Here is a 24,817-nt window from a genome sequence, read left to right as displayed (position 1 = left end):
AAATGTGTTAGTAGATGGCTGGTTAGCTATATCGTTTGATATGTATTCATTTGTTAAAAATGGCGTGATGGTGGTGAATTTGTCGAAACATAAGGATTTTCAAGTTCGCAGTTTTCAAGATTTCCTTGTAAGTTCAAAGGTTTAAATACTTGGTTAGTTTTCTGCATTAAATTCAATATTAGTCGGGCGTGTTTTTTTAAGATGAGGATCAACGTTTTCGTCGAAATTCGAGGGAGAGACTGTCAGACTGTGAACATCTTATAGCACGTATACCTCGTGATTAAAAACCATGCTTTAACTAAGTTTCACCGATAGTCTTCCCGATTAAATAAAAAAGCTCTCATTAGAACATGATATCAATTCAGTCCTTCAATAGTGATTATTAGATAATAGATCCTTTGTAAATAGTAAGTTTGTATAGTTACCTTGGATGGTCGGCATTAATCGTAACAGTGCCAATTTATTATCTTATGTGTTGAAACGCGGTTTCCAAACTTCAGAAAAGCTATAAATCTATTAAATCATTTGTATACGTTTCATTCACGTGTTTATAATAATAGTGATATTTATAGATGTCAAAATGGCTGGTAATAAAATAAACACGAAGAAAAAAGAAGACAAAAATAAGGCAAACAGATTAAGTGGACAATCAATTGAAGAAAATGACGAAACAGATTTTTCATTACTTAGGAAACCCATACAGACAAATATAACTGGATTTTCTCAGGCTAGGAAAATTTTTGACCAAGCTACTGAAGAGGTAAAAATTTGATCTCAAATATTAAATGACATGAAAAAGATTTTAATCGAAATGTTTATAATTTATTTATTTTTTAATTTCAATCAATGTTATTAATTTATTTTGTGTTATGTTTCAGCTGAAAAGCTTGCTGACTAATGAATGTGATCTTTTATATGAATGTAAGGTGTGCCGGAATATATTTAGAAGTTTGGCAAATTTTATATCACACAAACGTGTGTATTGTAAAGAGAAATTTAACTCATCTATTCATGGCCATTTCTTTAAAGAAACTTGTTCCGTAAGTATTTAATAGAAAAAATTTGTAAGAAATTAATTTGTTAATTGTATGACCCAGTGGTTGAATATTTTCAAATGAGCACAGGTTCAAAGTTGACACTCATTTATATTTTTCATTTGCTATTTTTCAAAAGGAAAAATTATCGTGTGGAAAACTGTATAGACTGGGTTTACTTAAAAATCTTAAATTATTTTAAAAAACCTTATGTAAGACATAATATCTAAAGTAATATTAAAAATGGTAAATTACCTAGTTAAATATTAATTTCTACTTACAGATACAGGAGGTGTTAAAAATAAGGAAGTTAGAAGAAAGTTATCAGGAATCTTTGAAGGATATAAATGATTCAAACAGCTTAAAGGATGAAGACTGTGACAAGCGGATTCCCATATCCAAGGACATAACCGAAGTAGTAGAAAGAATAGTTAAACACAAGGGAGTTCAGGAAGAAAAATTACAGGAGCAACAATTGGTTTTCCAGAAAATTCCAAAGAGTTCAGTAGCCGTTTACCAAAACATTGCTGGTATAGATGATGAAACCAGCAGTGATAGTATGCAGCTCCAAGTAAGTTTTTGCCATCTTGAAATTAATCCTTAATGTTATCAGTCAGTGTCAGTTACATTTTGTAAATGGCTAAAGTCTACTCTCTTTTAAAGAAAAAGGGATGAAGCTTATTTCACCATGAAATCCCAGAGTTGTGTACTGCTTGTAAAAGCAGAATTTCAATGAACGCATACTGGTTTCCTTGATATGTCTTCCATTACATGATGACTAAAAGCAAAATTTAATTATTCAATAAGGTGCTTGTTCAGATTCAATCCAGTCTTGGGTAAAGGTTATTAACTAGTGTGTATATAGTTTAAAATATATTTTGTTATTAATTGTAGGTAAAAGAATTGGATAATATTTTATCACAAGAAAATGCAATTCTACAAAGCGATGGAACATTTAAAGTACAAAGTAATAACAATGTATCTTCAAATGTGGACAATGTAATACAAATAAGTGATGACGAAGAGAATGAAGATATGGATGAGCTTAAATGTAGAATCTGTAAGTATTGTCTCATCATAAATATATCAATTTGTTTTGTATATGTCACAGGCAAATAGCTTAAACAGCCATTCCATTTATACATTCAGGCCACTGGTTGAACAGCACCATTTAGTAAAGCGGCTAGGCGTTTAATTGGATGGCTGATTAAGTTATTTGTCAGCAACGTAAATAATAAAAAATAGTATTATGTAATGTTAAATAACATTCAAAGTATATATGGTTAAACACTATTCAAAGTAATCATTTTTAACTGTAAATTAAATGACAACCTGTAAATGTTTCGAGCCTATTGCCCAAACTTATAACAATTGGTACTAGTGGATATACATGAGGCAAATTTTCATCCAAAACTTACTAGAATTATAAACACAAATTAATATCTTGCAATAAACAAAATTCAGTAGATGTTCATCCTCTAACCACTGAGCCATCTTGGTTCTATTTATTTGAATGAAATTTATTTTATTTCTCTAAAAATGTTCTCAATGTGAGTGAATTAAATTGTTTAATAAATATGTCAAATCTATTTATAGTTTTGGATTGATAATTATTTATCTTCTTTGTTTATACACTAAGTATAATTTCTTGTCTAAAACTTCAGGTGATCTTCAATTTTCTACTCAAAAAACATTAAAGTTCCACATGAAGTACAAACACCTGGAGAGTAGGCTGGTCTACCCTTGTCCGGATTGCTTGGATATATTTTCAACCTCTTGGAGTGTTTATCGACATCTATTTAAAGTTCATAGGTAAGAACACATATTGTCTCTTATTTGTTATATTTATGTTTTTTCTTTTATGCTTTTGCCAGATATTCATAATGTAATATAAAATAATAATTTTTAGAAAAACAGCTGCTCAAATTCGTCGACTGCGTGAGTCAATACAAGCAAAAGCATTCCGAATGAACAATCCACCCGCATTTTATGAAAAGCGAAAGACAATTCCCAAGAATGTTGCTCCCCAGAAAATAACTGAGGAAGAAAGACTCGACCAGGAAAATCAGGTACATAACATTAAGCATACCATGATTAACAAACAACCGCAAACTCTACCGCCTAACAGCAATACTTAGTATTATTATGCTCGGGCTTGAAGGACAAGTGAGTCTGTGTAACTACAAGCACAAGGGACATAACATCTTAGTTCCCAAAGTTGGTGGCGCATTGGCGATGTAAAAATGGGTGGTGGTAACCACTTTTCATCAGGTAGCCTATTAGCGCGTCCAAAGTTTTTCAAATCCATAATAGCTATCACTGACAAAAAATCAAATATGTTGTAGGCGTGGTTGGAACAGTTAGACGGCGAAGGTGATGGACGACGCTGCGGCGGTTGCGGACGAACCTTCGAGCGTCGAGCTGCACTTGCTGCGCATGCACACACGTGTGCGCGCAGGCATCGCCGGCGTATACAAATTCAGATTCGGAAAGATTACGACAAGACACAACACAATCCCTACCTGCCTCAACCTCGCATCGCTTCTGTCGCAGGTATTTCGCGTTTACGCCACAGTTACGTAGGAAAACCGCAAAAACATTACTTTGTCTCGTTTGTTTGAAAATTTATGTAATGTAAAAACTAACAATTAAAAACATTGTAAATAAAATATTGCTTTTTCTTTTTAAGATTCTGCAACAGTTGTTGAAGATATTGAAATAGATGAAAAACCTGAAGAAAAAGTCAAAATTGAGGAAAAGGATAAAAATGAAGAAAAGGAGAAATATGAAAAAAAAGATGATCAATTAGAAAAAGATAGAAATGACGAAAACGATAAAAATAAAATAAAAATTAAAAAAGACAAAGATGAAGGACAATTAACTGAAGCAGTCATGACAATCATAGAGGAGAAACAGGAGCAGGACGAAGACACTAAAGATATGGAAATCGATAATACTTCTGTCCAAAATATACCATTCTTTTATGACAGTACACTAATGAACAAATTGCCATTTGCTCAACAAGCTGAAAAGAGTAATTTGAATGCTCTTAAACAAAAAATGCAATTAGATACAGAAATAGACCAGCTTATTTGTAAAAAATGTTCCAACAAATTCAATGAATTCCTTGATCTCTTTGATCATATGGGTGCACATTATAAATGGGTGCGATATGCCTGTAAATTATGTAATTTTAAACATTTCAATTTTGATAACCTTCTAGAACATGTGAAAGTTGTGCATAAACTTAAAGGCAATACTGATTTTTACTATAGCACGGTTAAGGCAATTGATGGAGCTGAGGCTTTAGAGCTTGCAGAAACAACTGATGAAGTAATTGTTGCAAATGAAATTAGTCCAGATTCAAGACGCCCTAGCAGGTGTTCTAGTGATTCTAGTCGGTTATCTGATGATAGCTCCAGCAGCAGTACACGAGTAATCGAGGTCGGGTCTCGAAAACGAAAAGCCAACCGTTATAAGAATAATTTAAAGAAGAAGAAAGAAACTTTCATTTCAGGTTTGCATTTTTAAGGATACTTTGAAATGAACATTATATAATGTATTTTTTTTAGCATATTAAAAATGTTAAATCTCACTCATAATGTAACAGTTTATTTTATTATTTTTCAGATGATGTTGATGATCAAAAAGCAGATGAAAGTTTAAAAGAGGTTATTGTCATAGAAAATGATTCTCCATCGAATCCTAAAATATTTGAAGAGAACTCTTCAGACTTTGATGAACTTGATGAGAAAACCACAAAACGTCATCAGATTGAATTAGCTACTGTAACTTCTCGTAGACCTGTTCGTAAGAAAACCAAACCGAAAAATGAAGATTTTGAATATGATTTGTCTAACTTATTAAAACTGGAAGCACAAGGGTATCGTGATTATCAGCCGGTTACTACCAAACCAACACAAAATAAAAAGAAAATACAGCAAGACGTTCAAAATAACTATGATCTAATAAATAAAGATTGTTGCGGGGCATTAACAACTTTATCCCGTAAGTCAGTAGAAAATGCACAAAGTCATATGAAAACTCTTGATTTATTTAATACTCCTAAAGAAACACGATCATCGACTGTTTTTGCTCGGCCAATGATACCGAAAGTTACCAGAGTTGATAAAATATCCCCAAAGAAAGATGAAAAAGAATTGAAGGATACACCTATTGTAAATAAAGTATTGGAAACATGTCACTTGCCTAGTTTAACTAAAGTCGTTCCTGATAATGAAATTTCTAGTACAGATTCTCTAAATAAAAAGTCTAAAACTGCTGAATCAGAAATAAGTAAAGAGTTACAAGACACGTCTATTAAAGTATACAGTAACGATAAGATTAAAGTTGACTCTAACAAAGAGGAAGTCAAAGATAAATTACGTGTTGAAACAATAAAAGTTGCCGGAGTTCCGGTAATAGATTCAGCTAAATCAAATTTAAACGTGCCCATGGTGCCTATAAAATTTCGTCGACAAAGCTTAGAAGTCATTAAAAATCCTTTAATAAAGAAAAATATAACGGATTTTACAAAAGCTGGTATGAAAACTAAAATTTTAGTTATAAAACCCATCAATAGAAACTCCGATGGGACTCAAGCATTAAATTCACCTCTGAAATTTCAAACTATTAAGTTAAAAGATCCTAATAAAAGTATAGCTTTGAATGAAGATAAAAAGGATCAAGTGGTAGTAGTCAAAGTACCTAAAGTTGATTGTAATGTAACTAAAACATTATCAAGCAACATTGTAGTCAATAACCTAAATCCGGCAACTGTTGAAGAAAGCAAAAGTCCTGTTGGTGATGAAGAAATCATTTTAGACACAACTTCCAGTGAAAATGATGAAGGTGTACTAGAAGATAATGTAAATACTTGTAAACAAATAGACTGTGAACCTACTCCTCATGTATCTGTTATTAAAACCACTGAAATGATAATTAATAATGATACAACAACAGCAAATGTATAGAGTTAAACGCTTTCGCAAAGTATTATTTCTTTTTCTGGAGAAGATAATTTTATGTTTGTACAGTTCTTAATATTGTAAGTTTAGGTAGAAAAAATAAAATTTAAGCTGCCAGCCTCTTACTTATTTTTAATATTTCCAATATTCTAAAAATGAATACATCTACATAATTCAACCTTTGTTGTGGATAAAATAATAAATAATGTTATTAATTATATGAAAATAGTTATTTCATAATTTAAAAACGCATATTATTTATGATGGAACGGTTAATCAATTTTGCTTACGAAAGTTGGTGGCTCATTAACATTACTTGTTAAAATTTCTTAGTGCCAATGTATGTTGGTGGAGTGACGATCCATTACAATTAGGTGATCCCTTTGTCAACCTATGGTAATGAATATATAATAATATGTATAATAAAGATTTGTTAGTTATTTTCTGGCACTCTACCTAAATAAATTCGAGGGTTGCCAATTGGGCTTAGACGCCATACCAATTAAGACATTCATTTTTTATTTATAAAATATGTATAGCAAGCTCATTCATGGTCATGCTACACTATCCTACAACATTACTTAAGTACAGGATCTAAATAACTGCATGACATTCATTTCAACCGATTTATTCAAAGTAATATACTGTAACACCTTCTGCCTTAAACCAGGTGTGGGGCATTTACTATTGTAATGAAAAAATAAACTAAAATTATGAAATGAAGTTCTCATAATAAGCATTTTGCATGATAGTTGTTTTACGGTAATAATTAATTTCTTAATTAGATTGACCGAAAATAAGCCACGTTGTATTTAAATAAATAACTTAAGAAAATCGTAATGGTGAAATAGCTATTTGACCATTCGAGTAAGAGCATATTTAAAAACAAGTTTTATTGCAGATAAAACTTTTAACCGTAACATATTTTAAAAATGCACCTTTATGTCATTTTACAGTTATGATACATCTACAAAGCTTTATTCATATTTATTTATTATATAATTCATTTATTTTATTTTAATGCAATAGTTTTAAGTTATTATTTTTTAATTTATTCATATTATTTACTCTCTATAATGGAGTATGTTCATAAAATATTGTATAAACAGCTTCTTTCATTTAGGTTTTTCTTAAAATTAAAATATTAGAGTAGAACAAGATTAGTTAAATAAAAAATCTAGAACCCTCTTAAACTATATGTTTGTAGCAATAAATAGACATCAGTTACAGCTAAATTTATTAAGAAAGAACATTAATTACAATCTTTCATTCGCTTGATATTTATACATTTTTAGCCAATGTTTCTGCTTTAGCTACAACTTCTTCGATTGGTCCAACCATGTAGAATGCAACTTCTGGTAAATGATCATACTCTCCTTGAAGGATTTGAGAGAATCCCTTAATAGTTTGCTCAAGAGGTACAAGTTTTCCAGGATGACCTGTGAACACCTCAGCTACTTGGAAGGGTTGAGAGAGGAATCTCTGGATCTTACGTGCACGTGCTACAGTCAGCTTGTCTTCTTCAGATAACTCATCCATACCCAGGATAGCGATAATGTCCTGTAGAGATTTGTAATCTTGCAGAATTTTCTGAACGCCACGTGCAACATTGTAGTGCTCTGCGCCGATAATGTTAGGGTCCATGATACGTGAGGTGGAGTCTAGAGGGTCTACAGCAGGGTAGATACCCAGTTCAGCAATAGCACGAGACAATACAGTTGTAGCATCCAAGTGAGCGAAAGTAGTGGCAGGGGCAGGGTCAGTCAAGTCGTCAGCTGGTACATAAATGGCCTGCACTGAGGTAATAGATCCCTTCTTGGTGGTGGTAATACGTTCCTGCATAGTACCCATGTCAGTGGCGAGGGTGGGTTGGTAACCTACAGCAGAGGGAATACGACCCAACAAGGCGGATACCTCTGAACCAGCCTGAGTGAATCTGAAAATGTTATCAATGAAAAGTAATACATCTTGTCCTTCCTGATCACGGAAGTATTCAGCAACCGTCAGTCCTGTGAGAGCGACACGAGCACGTGCGCCAGGGGGCTCGTTCATCTGACCGTACACAAGCGCTACTTTGGATGTCTTGTCCTTCAGGGAAATTACACCTGATTCAATCATCTCGTGGTATAAATCGTTACCTTCGCGAGTGCGCTCCCCTACACCAGCGAATACAGAGTAACCACCGTGGGCCTTAGCTACGTTGTTGATCAGTTCCATAATAAGTACAGTCTTGCCGACACCAGCACCGCCAAAAAGACCGATCTTACCTCCCTTGGCGTAAGGCGCAAGCAGATCTACGACTTTGATTCCTGTTACCAGAATCTCTTGTTCTACGGACATGTCGACGAACGCTGGCGCTTCGGCGTGAATAGCGGCAGTCTTGTCGGTAGGGATTGGACCGCGCTCATCGATGGGTTCTCCGATTACGTTGATGATACGCCCGAGAGTCTCAGCTCCAACAGGAATACGGATGGGTGAGCCAGAGTCGAGGACAGCTTGTCCACGAATGAGACCCTCTGTACCGTCCATGGCAATGGTACGTACTGTATTCTCACCCAAGTGCTGGGCCACTTCAAGCACCAGACGTGGTGTACGATTTTGTACTTCCAGGGCATTTAGAATAGGTGGAAGATCATCCTCGAATTGTACATCGACTACGGCACCAATGACTGCGACCACCTTACCTTGCCCTTTTCCGGAGGCTTTAGCTGCATAATCCCTCTTGTTTCCAGAAACAGCAACAATTTTGCCACACTCCGCTAGAGCTTTTTCGGCAACAGATTTTGCGGCTAAAAAGCCGCCACCAACCCTACTTACAGCCCCTAACATTTTTTTAAGATTGAGCAATCGGGCAAAGTGTACGGGCGGCCGCTAAGTAAAATTATGTAACCTATAAAATTATCTAGTCGTACAGTCGATCATTCGCCGACGTGAAAATACACCACAGATAAAGTGAAGATTTGCAATTTGAAACTGAAAGCTTAATTAAAATATTAATAATATTACATTTAATACCGATTAAGCGAATGAAGGGAACATTTTATATAAATAAATAAGTTGAAATTGTGAAATAGTCATCAAAAATACATACTTACTCAAATAAGGAATAAAACTTAATCAATTAAAGATTTTCGAATTATGTATAATATAAATCTGCTATTGTGTCTGGTTTAAGAGATACATGAGATAATGTATTATGTATTAAAGTACATAATTTTGCAAGAATCTACGTGAGTCAATTTTATGACAATTATAAAAAAAATATTCATAATAATGTGGACGTATGTCAGTATTTTATGATGTAATAAGTTAGCTGTTTATAAGGTGGAAGTTTTTATTATATTATAAGCAATATACTTGTAATAAACATAATTTATTTAATTAAATTTTCCTAGATGTATTACATTTTCAGGTTTTAACAAACATTGACCACTTTGGATAGAGCAATAGAGTATTCTACTATATTTGAAAAAGTAACCTTTTTTTAGTCCCCCAAAAACGCTGTCAGTCATTTTAATTACGTCAGATTGCTAAAAACAACAGTCGTTTATGTACAACCGGTACTGTTACTGATTTATTTTAAAGTTAAAACGACTAAGGTATTAGTTAACATGACATTGTCATATAAGATTCCTACAAGAAATGCCTAATAAATTGACACCCCAGCTTTTTTAGTTTTGAATTCTATTATTAAGATAAAAAATTAAAAAAGTCGATATAAACGAATTGCTTGCATTATTACTTTGTTATTTTAGTTCAGAATGCATTTATCTTTTATGTACCGTTTTTCAATTCAAAAAGTAAATAATTACGACGTTACGTTTTAGTCTTTCTATGGTTAGTAATGAAAAAGGATCACTGTTTAGTAGACAGTACTCCAGCACCGTACAGAAAAATCCTACCAGTATACTATTTTATTTGTAGGACAATGTGTCCGTTATATTATTCATGTAATTAATAATAGATATAAAAAAAACCGGTCGGTTATTACAAAAAAAAATCATTTTATAGGACAAACAATTTTTCTGATTTAACGTTGAAATTATTATTTAATTGTATAATAACCTTTTTTTATAGATCAGACAATTATATTCCTTATTTAAACATTATCTTTACCAATATTACCCAAAATGTTACCATACCTACTCTCTACTACCATTGAAAATGAACGTAGAGAAAAGTTAGGAGTTTCGTCAAAATTACGTATTCGAAGTTTCAACTGAATACTAATCATTAAAAAATGGGGACGGTGTAATATTATACAATATGGAACCTATAGATCAGCAGTTACCTTAGTGTCTTTAGTCTTGTACCTGAAACGTACTTATTGTATATCATGGTTATTTTACAAAAAAAAATAATGTAAAATTACCACTAGAGATATATAATCACGTTTAATTGACCAAGAAGCGGCATAACAATAGCCATACATCATAAACATTACGATATCCTTGCGTTTTGCCAGTGTTGTAGCCACCAATATATAATTATATACTACTAATTGTACTACGCATCGAAAAATGTATATCAATGGTCATGGGTCATGACTTGCTTTGCTTATTAGATCTGTATTGCAACTGTCACTAAAATTCTGGCTTATCTACTTGCTTATTTTAGTTCATAAGCTCTTGTAATAGAATCTAAAATATCTTGCAGAAATCTTGAAAAATAGTTCGTCTTCATTACAATTTAATGTTTGTTTATATTTTAGATGTTAAAATAATTAATAATTAAGGAAAGAAAAATATATTCTATATTAATATTAAAAAACTTTCTTTAATAGTTCTAAAGTTACAACATGTTACATGTAATATAAAACAAAAGTATTTTATTGGCGATAAATTGTGTAAGATATAATGTTTCGAAATCGAATTTTAACACGAGTAAGCTTCTATAATAATCTTATAATTATAGATACGAATTAGAAACAGAAAGTATTTATAATCATATAAATAATTTTAGATATTGTGGCGACATGGAGCAAATAGTAAAATCGATTATGCAAGACCTAGTGCAATTCGTTTGTGTACGAATTCAATAAATATGAGAGAACAAGGCACAGTAGCGCTCAAGGAAAGTTATATTAAGAAATTTATGAATGCTGTAGGATGGATGGACCAAGATAGGACTGTAAGTTAGCACCCAACCTCATCACATATAACCTCACTTTTAATGAACCATTTCCTTTTTACATTCAGTATAACAACAATTCTTCACAATAACGGAATAATTTTGTATTGTTACAGCGTTTAAAGTTAACGGGATACTTTCTCTATGAATGTGTGCCTGTCAAAGTTGCATACAATGAATGGTTTGAGATTCTAGAACTCCCAGACACATTTGCATCCTGGTTTATAATAACTGAACTTCATGTGTGGTTACTGCTTGTACGTTATATGGCAGAAGATGTAACTTCCTTAAGTGGTCAAAAAAATAAGTATGTTAAAGGAGATGGACATTTTGTCAGAAATTGTGTTATAGAAGCACTATGGGCTGATGTTGCAAATAGAATTAAATTATTAGAGGTAATTAACTGTTCAATAAATTTAATTTTAAGTAACATATTTAGGATATAATGAAAATTAATGATGTATAAGGGTATATTTGTAGAGAACAGATTAGAAATAGCAAATAAAAATGCTGGTATATAAAGGTTTTACTATATCAATTACAAATATTTAGAACTTATAGTATAAAATTTTTAGTAAAGAATAATTATATAATAAAATTATTTTTGAAAAGTGTCAAAGATGCATCAGTAACAACTATAATTGGCCCCATGCTTGGCCAAAGCTAAGTCCACCGGTTCACTGCCTGCACTGTTCCTTGTATAACTTGAAGATTAATACAGTTATATGAGATCTTGGCGTGATAAGTGTACTCATTATTTTCAGAATCCTTCTATTTTACAAAATATTCATTACATAGAGCATATAAGGATGCAGTGCCAATATATATAGTGTTATAAATTTAAAAATATATTTAGTAAATATAAATATATTTATTTATTATTTTAGTTGAGTTGGTTAAGTTTAACTTCAATCTTTAATAAAATTCTAGGGAGCAAATCCAGCAATAGCAAGGAAGCAAGTAACAGAACTATCTGAACAGTTCCAAGCTGCACTAGTTGGGTATGACGAAGGACTTAGTGATGACAAAATATTGGCTGCAGCTGTTTGGAGGAGGTTCTATTCACTGTCCGAAGACACAAAAGCAGAAAACATTATCAAAATTGTTCACTTTATAAGACATCAGGTAATTTCTATATATATATATAAATAAAGCAAAAAATTGCCTCAAATTGATCAAGCACTGTTATAAAAACAATATGTCTTCAGCTTTCTTTTGCCGCAGTTTAATATTTATTTTATTTTATTTTTACTTTATTAGGGAAACAAACAGTACAAGTCATTCTTAAAGCTAAAACATAAAAATTAGCACATATACCAGTAAAGTTTCCACTTATAACTAAAAACATAATAAGAGCAGAACAAAATTAATTATAATATCTAATATAATAATAATAAGAAAAAACAAACCTATGAAAAAAAGGGCAAATTTGAAAAAAAAAACAAATTAAAGAATTAGGCTTTATGGTTCTAGCACAAATTTCCTAAAGTTAGCAACTGATTCTGTAAATATATCAATAATAATTATATTTATTACTCCGACCTCTTTACTGTATTCAAGAAATAACTCAAAAACAATTGGTTACTGATGTACAGTGATGATTCCTTAAATATAAGATCTTGAATTTCATAACAGAACCTTGAATTTTGTAAGGTTAACATTTGATTTTTGTTTTATTGAAATAATTTGTTTACTTTAATCATGCTTTTGTTGTTTCAGTTGTCTGAATTAGATAAAATTTCTAGTGAAAATTTGAGATGGAAACCCGAAGTTAACTGGTTGAGTATAATGAAACATTGAAATTAATATTGGTTGTTAAAAAAATATTGAAGTTTGTTATAAAGTAAGTGAAGCTAGACTGTTATTTTATTTACAAATTGTAACCCGTTTTCTAAATTTTAAAAATAGTTCTTTATACATTTTCTAACCTATTTTTATATATATCAAAGAAAGGGTTCCAAACTATACTACCATACTCCAAAACGCTACGAACCAATGCAGTAAAGAGCGATATTTTCGTCTCAGCGTTTTTGAAACTCTTGCAATTGCGCAATACAAATCCCAAGATCTTGAAAGACCTACTTACTATGTCGTCAATATGTAAATTAAATCTCAATTTAGTGTCTAATATGATACCTAAATCTCGAATGTGTTCAACTTCCGATAGCGTATTTCCATTAATTGAGTAACTTCTTTCAAAAGATGTTTTCTTCCTACTAAACTTTATTACATAGCACTTCGAAGTATTGAGACTCATGCAATTTGCCCTACACCATTGCACTAAGTTGTTTAGATCATTCTGAAGACAGGTGGCATCCAATTCAGTGCGAACCGTTCTGTAAAGCTTAAGATCATCGGCGTATAAAAGGCATTTGGAGTTGCAGAAGCAGGAGCAGATGTCATTGATGAAAATATTGAAGAATAGAGGCCCCAAGTGAGATCCCTGAGGTACTCCAGAAGAAGAAATAAATGATTTTGAAGAGTAACCATTAATAAAAACTATAGATTTTCTAGAGTTAAGATAGGATTTACACCAGGTTAGCATATTGCCAGTCACACCAATCATCTCAAGTTTTTGTAGCAGTAAGGTGTGACTAACTGTGTCGAAGGCCTTACTGAAATCAGTGTAGATAGCGTCAACAGAGTTTCCTGCATCCATCACCTCAACAAGATCTTCAACAAAGGATGTAAGATTGATTGTAGTAGATCTCGCTTTCAAGAATCCGTGCTGTTCCGGGGCAATGTTTGCCTTAAATTGTGAGAAGAAAATTGGATAGACAGCTAGTTCGAATAATTTGGCGAACACAGAAATGATTGATATTGGTCTATAATTACTAATGAGACTACGATCTCCATTTTTATATACAGGAATAACCAGAGCGTCTTTCCATTGTGATGGATAGATGCCTGTGCTCAGAGAACAGTTTATAATATACGTAAGCGGCTCTGCTAACTCTTCAGGACAACTGGTAACAAATATAGCTGGTATACCATCTGTACCTGCGCCTTTTGAACTGTCAAGTCTTTTTAAGACTCTAAGGATTTGTTCTGGTGTAAAGGATATTAAGCTTAGACAATGGGTATGATGCCAAAGGAAATGGCTGTGATGATGATAGTGAAGAGACGTTAGTGTAAACAGATGAAAAGTAGTCAGCAAAGAGATTAGATATATCTGTGCCTTTAGTTGCTTCAGATATATTAAATTTCATTTTCGTTGGATAGAAGTTGCATTTTTTCTGATTTTTTAGGTAGAACCAAAACAACTTAGTATTCGATCGCAACGACTTTTCTATATTCTCCAGATACTTAGCGTGTGATTCCTTTAATAATCTATCACAACGTTTTTTTAAAAGTTCAAAGGCCATAATATCACGAGGGTTACAGTATTTACGTATTTTCATTCTGCATTTATATTTTTCTTTTATGCAATTAATTAGACTTCTACTGAACCAGAATGGGTATTTGTAATTTTTAGGTTTGGATAAGGGTACATATTTGCGAATAAGAATATGTAACTGTGCATAAAATATAGCCACCATAGCATCAACAGAGTCACACTCACCGAGGAGGTCATTCCAAGGAATGGTTTTTAACTCTTGTTGAATTTTCACGTAGTCTGCTTTACGAAAACAGTATTTAGGAGTGAATATATCAGGAAGCAGATCTGGCATTTGTCTAGTTTCAAGAAAAAATGTTAAAGGTGGATGAGATACGTCTACAGAAATGAGAGGGTCCATGCACTCACATACATCAATTTGTGATTTATTTGAAAACACTAAGTCAAGAATTTTATTTTTATTATGTTTTTATTATTCACACAACAAAACACACGCACACATTAAAATTAAAAGATAAAAAAGATACTCATTTGATACATGTTATTTATTAATTAAAATTATTTACCGTGTAGGGCAAAATACAGTTCGCGTAGTTCATCACACTTTTTACGCTCCCACAGAACTGTCACAACGCTTCTGCATATAATGTTAATTTTACAATCACTATCGCAATTTGGCCATCGCTCGTCACTAACTTTCGAGAAAAATGCTGAATAAAGATCTAATATGTTTCGTTTATTTGTCACCATATCATACGTTAAATCGTTAATAGTAGAAGCTGAGAGGTCGTTTATTTCGAAACTGTTTTTCATATCGTAAAGTTGGAACCAGTGCGGTCTTCTATGTGGCGTGAGGTTCGCTTCGGTGAGGTTATATACGTAGTTCACAATATTATTCAGTTCCTACAACATATGTACGATATATACAAGGTATGTGCAAATTTTAATGAATGATTTGAAAATTTTGTGAAGCAGCTTTTTAGTCGCCGTTAGTTCGTTCGTTAAAAAGTAAGATTTTTTTTGAGACAAACAAAACACATCCTTTGATTGATTAAAGACATTAAATTTTCCTAGTGCTTAATTTAAAGGTCTCGATGTTACTTCTGTCGCAAGAAGTCTTAATATATGTCTACACAACTAAAAGCCATTCAAATAAGAATTGAGTTTATCGTCTTTTTATTTAGACGTTTGCTTTTGTTTCTATTTTTTTACTTGGTTGTGAAAAAAAATTCTACGCAAGAGTTTTTATACTTACAAAGGATGTATCGAATGTAGCTATTTTATAGTTCATATTGTAGAACGAATAAGCAGTAGCACTGCCGGTTACCCACGCCATATTAATGGGCGACCCGTTTTCTGTGCTGTAGAATATCTTGTATGAGTCTGAATGTGTGTGACCGTTGAATTCTCCCTTGATTGTTCGCGAGAAACTGTAAAAATACATTAATTATTGTATTAGATATTATCGCTTAGGTTAACTTTGAAAAATGCTCAAGAAATATATTGGTAAAAATTAGTAAAATTGTCTTTGTCTGAATTTCATTGTCTTTGATTTCAATTAAATTACATTTTATCATTTTAAAGGTGACAATCATAATGTAAATTTTAGTGAGGAGTCTAATATGCCTTTCCGATATAAGGAACATATCATTTCATATCAAGATAAAACGTTGTCATGTTGGCAGAAACTATATATAAACAAAGATAATTTAAAGCATAAAAATCATCAAAAATCTGTTAAGCAGCAAATATTACATTACCGAGTAACGACTCTGTTGTATTCTCTTGTCCATGTATATATCAGGTCTTGGACACCAGGCGGAATGTGAGCCAGAATATGGACGCTTTCACCTGCTAATTCAGCTTTATGTAACTCGCGAACAAGCCATTCTAGATGCCTTTTAGAATCTAATGGATCGTAGACTAGCCACCTATAAATTTAAGTCAAACTATGATTACGTTAAATTCCAGGAATTGAGCCAACTGACTTTTAGTTGTAGTAAGAATCTAAAACTACAGAGTTATTCTGTAAGAACTTACTTTGTAATCTATCTCGAAGAAGACAAGATTGACAAGTAATTTCTACGCTTGGGTATAAGCGTTTAAATGGTGTAACACAGACAATATTACATATGACTTTCTGACATTTCACGATCCTGTGCGTTGAGTTTCGAGCTTCTTATAGAATAGCGTTACAGTTAACATTTGAATTATAGTAATTCATTATATTAATATATAAAATTCATTCATACTTACCAATTATATATGTAAGCAATATTGTTATTAATAGAAATAACTCGTAAACCCGGTCTGATTAGGATAGAGAAGCCACCGTGTTCCCGCACAGTAGCCTTAGCGTCCTCAGTCAAATAAATATCCCATTTACTAGCAAAGAATTCGTACAACCATGTCGTGTTTAGCTTGTCGCCTTTAATTGAACTTGGTGCAAATCTATGAACAAAATATTAATGATGCTCTTTGCTGGTCAATCCAACAATATTTTGAAAAATTCTTAAAAATCGATTTTTGAATTGGCTTATGAGTGTAACCGAAATTTTTCGTCTTGTCGTGAACTTTTATTAGACAGTTTTAAATTAATTTTAAACAATTTTAATTACACCTTGATAACGGTACTTCTATCATTATCAAGATATTATTTAAATTATTTACAAGAATAATTTGAATTATCTGTAATTTGAGTATTATCTTACTGGTTCGTAGGTTGAGATTCGTGATTTCCAATACAAGGTAAAATTAAAACATTATCATCAAATTCTTTTCTCATCTTGTCGATAATGTACATGTTAACTTCATTGATAAGTTCGTACGTTGTTTCCCATATGTGATGGTCGATATTATCTCCCATATAATAAACAATATTAATATCCTGAAAAAATACATAACAAAAACTTTAATCAGCTGGTATTTAACTCATTTTTCTCTTCCATTACAAATTGAGGAAATTAACTTACTTTTAGAAAACTAATGGCCAAGAATGTATTGAGAACATATATTTTTAAATTGAATTTTATACATCATAAAATTCTGGTTTCGTGAAATCATTATATTTTTTTTGCGTATCTTTGGTCAAAATTGGACGACGCGACGGTCCGATGTTGCTTTATTTTATCATATTTTAGTAAGTAAGACTGACTACTTGTCTTTACTAAGAAAACATTAATCTTTTATGGGGCCGAAACAAAATTTGAAACAGGTCCTTATGAATCAGCTCTCAGACTAACAATACATCCTGCATTGTTAGTTTGGGAGCTATATATTAAATTTTTCATAGTATATTTATTCTAAAAGTTTCCTTACCTTGTGTTTCGAAACTGTTTCAATGATATCATCAAACGCCCATTTCGGCGTATCGCAACGTCTGTAGTCTCCCCAATATCCAGCTGGCGGAGAATTTCTAGTTCTTCCTTTGGTATTTGATAAATTTCTAATGTCTTTTGCTAAATCTAAATCCAATATAAAGTCATCTCCAATTTCAAATATTCGATCCCTAAAGACTGAATCTGCTATATTAGTGTTATAATCATGTGATCGTGGAGTTTGACCTTTTCTACAGCAAGTCAAATCGCTACAATCAGCAACACCATAAGCCTCATATAAGGGATCGACGTGAGTGTCCGCGATCAGAGCTATTGTCAATGGACTATTGCTATTGGTAGAAATCTAGGTGCAAAATATACTAATTTATAATAGGAAATTTTTAGACATTTTTAATTACGCTTGGTTCAGCTATATAATACCTATATACCTTTAAATAATCACTTGTTGTACCATCTTTTATTGAAGTATTTTCAGGTAAATCGATTGTCCATTCAAACCTAGGATCGTTGAAAGTGCAGGCGTTCGGATCATTGGCATTTTGTAACAAGAGACCACAAAATGTTCTAGGCGCGGCCTCTGGCGTTGTCCTCATTATGTGTGATATGATAGGCTATTAAAGCAAAATCTCTTTAATATTAGTTTTTTTTCCTCTCAGTTTCATTGAAAATAATTAATTGATCTGATGAAAATAAGTTTGGGAACTTCCGGAACTCCATTTATATATATTAGTTGGAATAAAAATACTTACGATATTTAATCTCATAATTCCTGAGCAAATTTTATAACTAATTATTAAAATTATATTGCAAAGAGGTGTCACGGTTTCTATAATCTTTTCATCAGTGTTCCCTTCCTGAACGAGATATTTCAGTACAGCAAATGCACTACTGCATATTAGACAGATAACACCCTGTAGTAAAAAAATATGTTTTTGAACATTGCACGGTTGATCTAGAACACAAGGAGCATGTATGTATTGTATAAAGAATAATTAGAATCTTTTAATACTATGTTGGAAACTTTAAATACCAGCAAAAATATCAAAAGGCTGTCGAACTTAATAACTAATGAACTGAAAATAGCCTTTATTTAATTGTTATTTTTTTAACAATTGGTGGAAACTAATTCGTTTTGTTTTTAATACATTATATCAACATGATTCTTAATTGCTTTCCTCAAAAGTAAATAAATACATTAAAATGATACTCACTGATCTACTATTTGTTTCATATGTCATATCAAATGCAGTGGAAGCTGGTCTGTAGATTTCGAAAACATCTTGAATCGTTTTCAAGTCAGCCTCTGTTGTTTCGTTCTTTACTACTTTTATAAATAAATTTTGAAGTGCGTCTAAAAATAATTAAAACAAAATTTTAAGATCCTTTGATTTTTCAGTAACATTATTATTATAAGTTATATAACCATAATCTAAAAAATATTTTAATAACAAAGCGCACACGTAGACACGTTGTCTTTGTGTTTCTGTTTTATTCATATAATATGTTTTAATTGTGTTTGTGTAATATAATTATTCCACTTAACTAAAGCCTAATACATTAGCAAACCTTCGATGTAAACATTTTTGTAATAGACCTATTCTATTCGTCACGGATTCCAGTTATAATAAATGCAATTTTACAATAAGTCCACCCTTTTGTTCCTATTTTAAATATATTTAGTTTTCCTCTTTTTCCTTGACTTTGGATGTTTTTTACTAATATCTCTATCCTGAGTTGTATTATTTTAGTATATAAATTTACAAAATCATATCAAGAATTTATCCATGATGTTATGAAGATGAACCTTTGGTTTCTAATTCTTTCCACGACTGAATCATTTAACGATTAAAGACAACATTTGATCTTATTTAAAATGAATTCCGGATTGTCAGAAATTTAAATAAATCAACAGAATATAAAAATAATTTATAATAAAAACATGCAATTGTAATAAAGATAAGATTCATTCAAGAACCTTGAAAAACTTTGCACAATATACATTGTAATGATGACACTGAGAAAGTTAAAACCGTTGCAGTTAAAAAAGTACAGTTAAAAAAAAATGCAATATTTTCAACTTACCTGAGGTTATAAGTCTAGTAGCAACACTTGAATTTAGTATCAACAGTACCGCAATAAATATTTTCATCGTAAGCGCAGTCCTCACAGTTGTATAAAACACGTTAGAACTACTTAAAAATATTAAATCAATTAATTATATCTCGTCGTGTATCGTATGTAAGGTAGTTCGCCGCGTTTGTTATGTATTACGCAATTTAATCTGCTACAATCACACAATGTATTATCTCTTAAGGACTGCAATCCAAATATTTTTTAAATTGTATTCTTCACTGGTGCGATTAAATCTTTTTTTTTTTAATTTATACTTATGCGTGTATTTTCACAATAATATTTTTCAAAGAAACGGTTACGATCATTGTACAGACACGAGGAAGAAAGGGAAACTAATAACACGAGAGAAACTAGTTCTCATTTCATAAAGTCACCTTCTTCAGCCTTCCTGGGCCACGGTAGTATTTACATAATAAGATATTATAGTTTTTTTAATTTGTCCCATTAAAAAATTAAAATCTCACGAAAAATAAAAATATTGATAAATATTACGCAATACAAGATTAAAGTAGTTTTTCTTTATACTATGATAATATAAAGCGTGGTCTTATTTGTTGATTTATTGACACTTTGTAATTAAAAGGGTGCAAAAGAGTAACTACTGATTTTCTTGCCGGTTCTTCTCGGTAGAATCTACTTTCCGAATCAAAAGATCGATCCTATCGATCGAGCCTACTTGAATAAAGAATATTTTGAATTAATTTTATTCAGTAATGTCAATTTTTAAGATAATGTAATGTAAACTTCGTTCATATATTTTTATTTCCCGAAACATACTAAGGCCATACTACCTCCCAACTTCGCGCTGCTGACTGAGTATTTCTTTCTCATACTGGGGTTGAACCCAGAATTTCAACATTTACAGCCTAATGAGCTTGCAACGAGGTTATACATAATGGAAAGAGTAATCTTTAAAACATTTACATACATTAAATGTAAAAGACGAGCAAGATTTAAAAAAAAAATGTATGATTGTGCACGTAGAGAAATTTCACGCGCGCACGTAAAAAAATTGTGGTGTCTTCTATTTGGAGTGAGATTTGCTTTGGTAAGATTGTATATTTAGTTGGCAAAATTACTTAATTTCTAGAACATTTTCAACACTTTCATAGTATACATTCGAGTTTATATAAATAGCCCTAGTTAATTAATTATTAATAAAAATCCTGAGGTAAGAATACCTCCAAAAGGAGGCTTACTTTCTTGTCAACGTGTTTTTAGTAAATAGGGTGGACTAATGAAAGACCATTTCATGATCAAAGGGTAATTTGTAAAATAGTAAATTGTTCGATGGATTTATCATTGATATCATGATAGATAGCTATCATTGAGCTAAAATTGTATTTGATAATTATTTTGCAAAAATCATTTGCATAAAAAAGCACGAATTAAAATAATGAACATTTTTTTTAACTTTTTTTTTTAGCTGTGACTTTGGTAAAAGAAACATTAAGACCTTGAATATAATGCACCTTGGTAGTATAGAATTGTCTACTGACCGATCTTTGTTTTCGTAATAATGCCGTGACATGGACACCTGCCTCGCGGACTGTAAGACTCTGACTTCTGTGAACTCAGTTGCTCATGCAACTGAGTTCACAGAAGCGTTGCTTTTGTTATTGACTATTTAATTTGTGACAAAAACAAATAAAAAACGCCACTAAAACACGTTTATCAATAACATTTCTACAGTAAACTTTTTGGGTCTGATTAGGGCAACACTTCAAGGTCAAATTTGATTACAACATCTACATATATACTCCGGCATGAGATAAGAACCAGTGCAACATACTACGTATTTATTATTAAGAGATTTACTTGTTTGTATCATTGAGTATTTATTATAACGTGAAATGTGGAAAACGTAGAACATCAAATCTACTTGGGTTGAAAAGTTGTATTGAACTTTGCTATCTTATAGTTTACATTATGAAACGTATAGGATCTATCACTGCCAGCTTCGGCAACCCGGCTGAAAGTAGACGATTCGATGTTGGTGTAGGCTTGCACCAAGGGTCGGCTCACAGTTTTTACCTCTTTCTAATGATATTGGGCGCTCTGACTTCGGATATTCAGAAAAAGGCACCCTGGTGTATGCTATTCGCCGATGACATCGTGTTGTCAGCTGAAATTGATGCAGAGGAGAGTATGTTGGAGGAGTGGCGGCAAAGATTATAGAGGCATAAAAATTAATAGAACCACAACCGAGTGTATGTTCTGCGATTTCGGCGGTCTCTCCAGTCCGGTGTCCATAACCCTAGCGGTAGTACTCCTACCAACCTGGTACAAGGTGGTCGCGATATTGACGGGGACGTAACAGATCGAATCAATTTAGAATAGGTGAAATGGCGACAAGTAACTGCAACAACGTGTGACCCACGGATGCCGCTCTATATAATATAGTAGGGCAAAATCTACAAATTAGACCTGTCGTCATGTACAGATCAGAATGCTGAATTAATAAGAAGGATGAAAAAAATTTGCATGTAACACATATGACGATGTTGAGATGGATGTGTGGAGTTTCACCCACAAGTTTTCAGATCAACGGAATTCGGAATCAATAAATAAATCAACATTGAAACGTACGGTAGTCAAATGTACTTAGGAAATGTTAGTATATGCAGTCTCAGAAAGACGCGGTCAATGACTTCGTCTATTGAATATTTAACATTGACGTGTTATTAGCATCAAAATACCTGATATCAAAGGTAATTGAAATCTACGTTAATTACATGATAAGATTAGAGCCTAAAAGATTTCGTCTGATTTATTAGTAAAATATTATTTGTATGTATGGTATAACACAATAATACAGGTAATAATCATTCCCGTATAACATAGCTCATAACTACGCTTAAGGTCTACGAAAGAAATCAATATGATTTTTTGGATCACAATAGGAAAACTACGGATAACAGTATTCCGGTGGATGCCGTATTTCTAATATGACGTATTTAAATCAAAAATTTGATTCAGTATACGATAATCGAATATGATCGTTATCTGCAGTAGCAATAAAAACTATTACTGTGCATTGTTTTTATCTTTGGTTATTAATCATGTCGATGCTTAAAATAAATTATGCCATAAATTATGTATCCATCAAACATTAAAAAAATAATTTATTATTATTATCATCAAGTAATAACTTATGAGATTTTATCAGGTAGTATAAGGGTATGAATATACAACGTCAACGTCGATAAATTTAAGGTCATATTTATAATATAATCGTAAATATAAAACGTTATCAGTATCTGAAAAATTAAAACTTCTATCAGATTATGATTGTGGAAAGTCAAAAAATGGAATAACGGCATTTTCGACCTCTGTACGCGGGATCCTCTGTAAATGAGATAACTATAATTTGAAACCTGCTTAATTGGAAAACTGGATTATTTGAAACCCTCAATAATTGGTACATATGTCTTGGTCCCTTGAGATTCCAATTAACAAGGTTTCACTGTACTATGAATACGAAAGTTTGGATAAATGGATGCTTTTTACTAAATAAACGTATTTCAATTATACTCGATGATCTAAAATTTTTTTCATTGCATGTGTAGAATAAGTAGTAAAAAATGGTCTGATTTAGAAAATTTTAAATCTTTTTTAAATCATCTTATTCTGTTGTATCATTCTTTATAACTTAAATAAATAATTTTTGGGGTTCATCTACATTTGCCACGTATCATTTAGAATAACGATTTTTTATTAGTATTAGTAAAAAAGTAATATTCAGCGATTCATTGCTCAAAGGAAAGTAATTATAAAACAGATTAAATGAGTGCCGGATAAGTTACATTACGGCCGTCCTATACCACAAATCTTTACAGTTTGCCAAAGTTGTTAAATTTTCTATATATATATAGAGTTGGAGGAGTCAATTTTGTTAAGTTATTCCTAGTACATGTAACGTTGTGGTTTCAATAGCAATATGATACTATCAAGCATATTAGAGCACTAATAACAATTTATTGCAATCAAAAGTACTCAATGTATTTCATATTTTAATTTAAGTATAGCCCAATTTGCACTGACCAACTCGCGAGTAGTAATTAAAAAATCATATCAAATAATTATATCTCATTAAATTATATGGTATATAGGTGCAGATGTACTTTGCTATGCTTAATACGTATTACAGAATTTATTATTATCGCTACATATTTAATCTGCAATCAATCACAGAATTATACGAATGTAGTACGTTCAATTTATTCATGTTCAGGCAATCAAAAACATTTCGTATTATTATAAGCATCACAACTTTTACATTGAAGAACAAACATTAAAATAAAAATCCTTGTCCTTTTCAGCCTGGGAATGTTGAAATTATTGGCTTTCCTCTGTTATAATATGCATATAGTTCATATAAACCGTCCTCTATAAATCGATGAAAAGGGCATTAAAATCCGTTGCGTATTTTAAAAGATCTAAGCACATAGACGGAGGGAAGCGACTTTGTTTTATAGAATGTAATGATTGTTTACTATCAAGAACATGGCAAAGAAATTCAGTAGGTCACATATCAACGGAAGATCCCCACACAATGTAAAGAGAAGATTTTTAGTGTTGGTCAACGTTTTGGTTACCGCGGTTGGACCCGACACGCGGACCATACTACCCCCTTGGTTATTCTCCGCACCAAACTACTAAAGGGAACGCAGTAAGGTTTCCATTGTAGACAAAACTGACTTGGCAAAGTACCATATATAATATATAGTTTGAAATCTCCAATAACTATATTGTGACTAAGTGAACCATTGAATCAGGACACCATCATTTATCATTCAATTTTATCTAAGAAAATACAGAAGAAATAAATGATACAAGTTTTATTTTAAAATAATAATATAATTATAAGACTTATTC

General features: G+C 31.9%; 4 protein-coding genes across 6 annotated transcripts; 2 read left to right on the top strand and 2 right to left on the bottom strand.

Moving 5' to 3' along the window:
- The first annotated feature begins 57 nt into the window (after nt 1-57).
- On the top strand, nt 58-6,121 carry LOC125065221. Its single transcript, XM_047672726.1, has 10 exons — nt 58-127; nt 573-760; nt 879-1,040; nt 1,318-1,605; nt 1,929-2,094; nt 2,699-2,846; nt 2,944-3,103; nt 3,380-3,587; nt 3,724-4,551; nt 4,665-6,121. The coding sequence occupies exons 2-10, from the start codon at nt 581-583 to the stop codon at nt 6,005-6,007; spliced, it is 3,483 nt and encodes a 1,160-aa protein (XP_047528682.1). The 5' UTR covers nt 58-127; nt 573-580; the 3' UTR covers nt 6,008-6,121.
- A 1,100-nt stretch (nt 6,122-7,221) lies between these two features.
- Nucleotides 7,222-8,899, bottom strand: LOC125065084 (ATP synthase subunit beta, mitochondrial-like). The gene has a single exon (XM_047672506.1). It carries the CDS (start codon nt 8,828-8,830, stop codon nt 7,283-7,285), a length of 1,548 nt encoding a protein of 515 aa, XP_047528462.1. The 5' UTR covers nt 8,831-8,899; the 3' UTR covers nt 7,222-7,282.
- Nucleotides 8,900-10,198: 1,299 nt separating this feature from the next.
- LOC125065085 (ubiquinol-cytochrome-c reductase complex assembly factor 1) lies at nt 10,199-12,989 on the top strand. The gene is made up of 5 exons (XM_047672507.1): nt 10,199-10,884; nt 10,964-11,131; nt 11,248-11,526; nt 12,062-12,256; nt 12,851-12,989. The coding sequence occupies exons 1-5, from the start codon at nt 10,858-10,860 to the stop codon at nt 12,929-12,931; spliced, it is 750 nt and encodes a 249-aa protein (XP_047528463.1). The 5' UTR covers nt 10,199-10,857; the 3' UTR covers nt 12,932-12,989.
- A 2,003-nt stretch (nt 12,990-14,992) lies between these two features.
- On the bottom strand, nt 14,993-20,001 carry LOC125065286 (sphingomyelin phosphodiesterase 1-like). 3 transcript variants are annotated; one of them, XM_047672816.1, is made up of 10 exons: nt 19,889-20,001; nt 19,018-19,157; nt 18,556-18,717; nt 18,235-18,417; nt 17,787-18,149; nt 17,180-17,355; nt 16,725-16,919; nt 16,229-16,399; nt 15,724-15,898; nt 14,993-15,371 (listed from the first exon to the last, which is right to left on the bottom strand). In XM_047672816.1, exons 1-10 carry the CDS (start codon nt 19,953-19,955, stop codon nt 15,027-15,029), a joined length of 1,977 nt encoding a protein of 658 aa, XP_047528772.1. In that variant the 5' UTR covers nt 19,956-20,001; the 3' UTR covers nt 14,993-15,026. The 3 variants fall into 3 exon arrangements, with proteins under 3 accessions (XP_047528772.1, XP_047528773.1, XP_047528775.1); XM_047672817.1 differs by lacking the exon at nt 19,889-20,001 and adding an exon at nt 19,373-19,574; XM_047672819.1 differs by lacking the exon at nt 19,889-20,001 and adding an exon at nt 19,401-19,574.
- Between the last annotated feature and the right edge of the window lie 4,816 nt (nt 20,002-24,817).

This window comes from Vanessa atalanta, chromosome 7, assembly GCF_905147765.1.
Source record: "Vanessa atalanta chromosome 7, ilVanAtal1.2, whole genome shotgun sequence".
Classification (NCBI taxonomy): Eukaryota; Metazoa; Arthropoda; class Insecta; order Lepidoptera; family Nymphalidae; genus Vanessa; species Vanessa atalanta.
The sequence above is the reverse complement of the archived record's forward strand: the minus strand, read 5'-3'. Positions and strand labels throughout refer to the sequence as shown.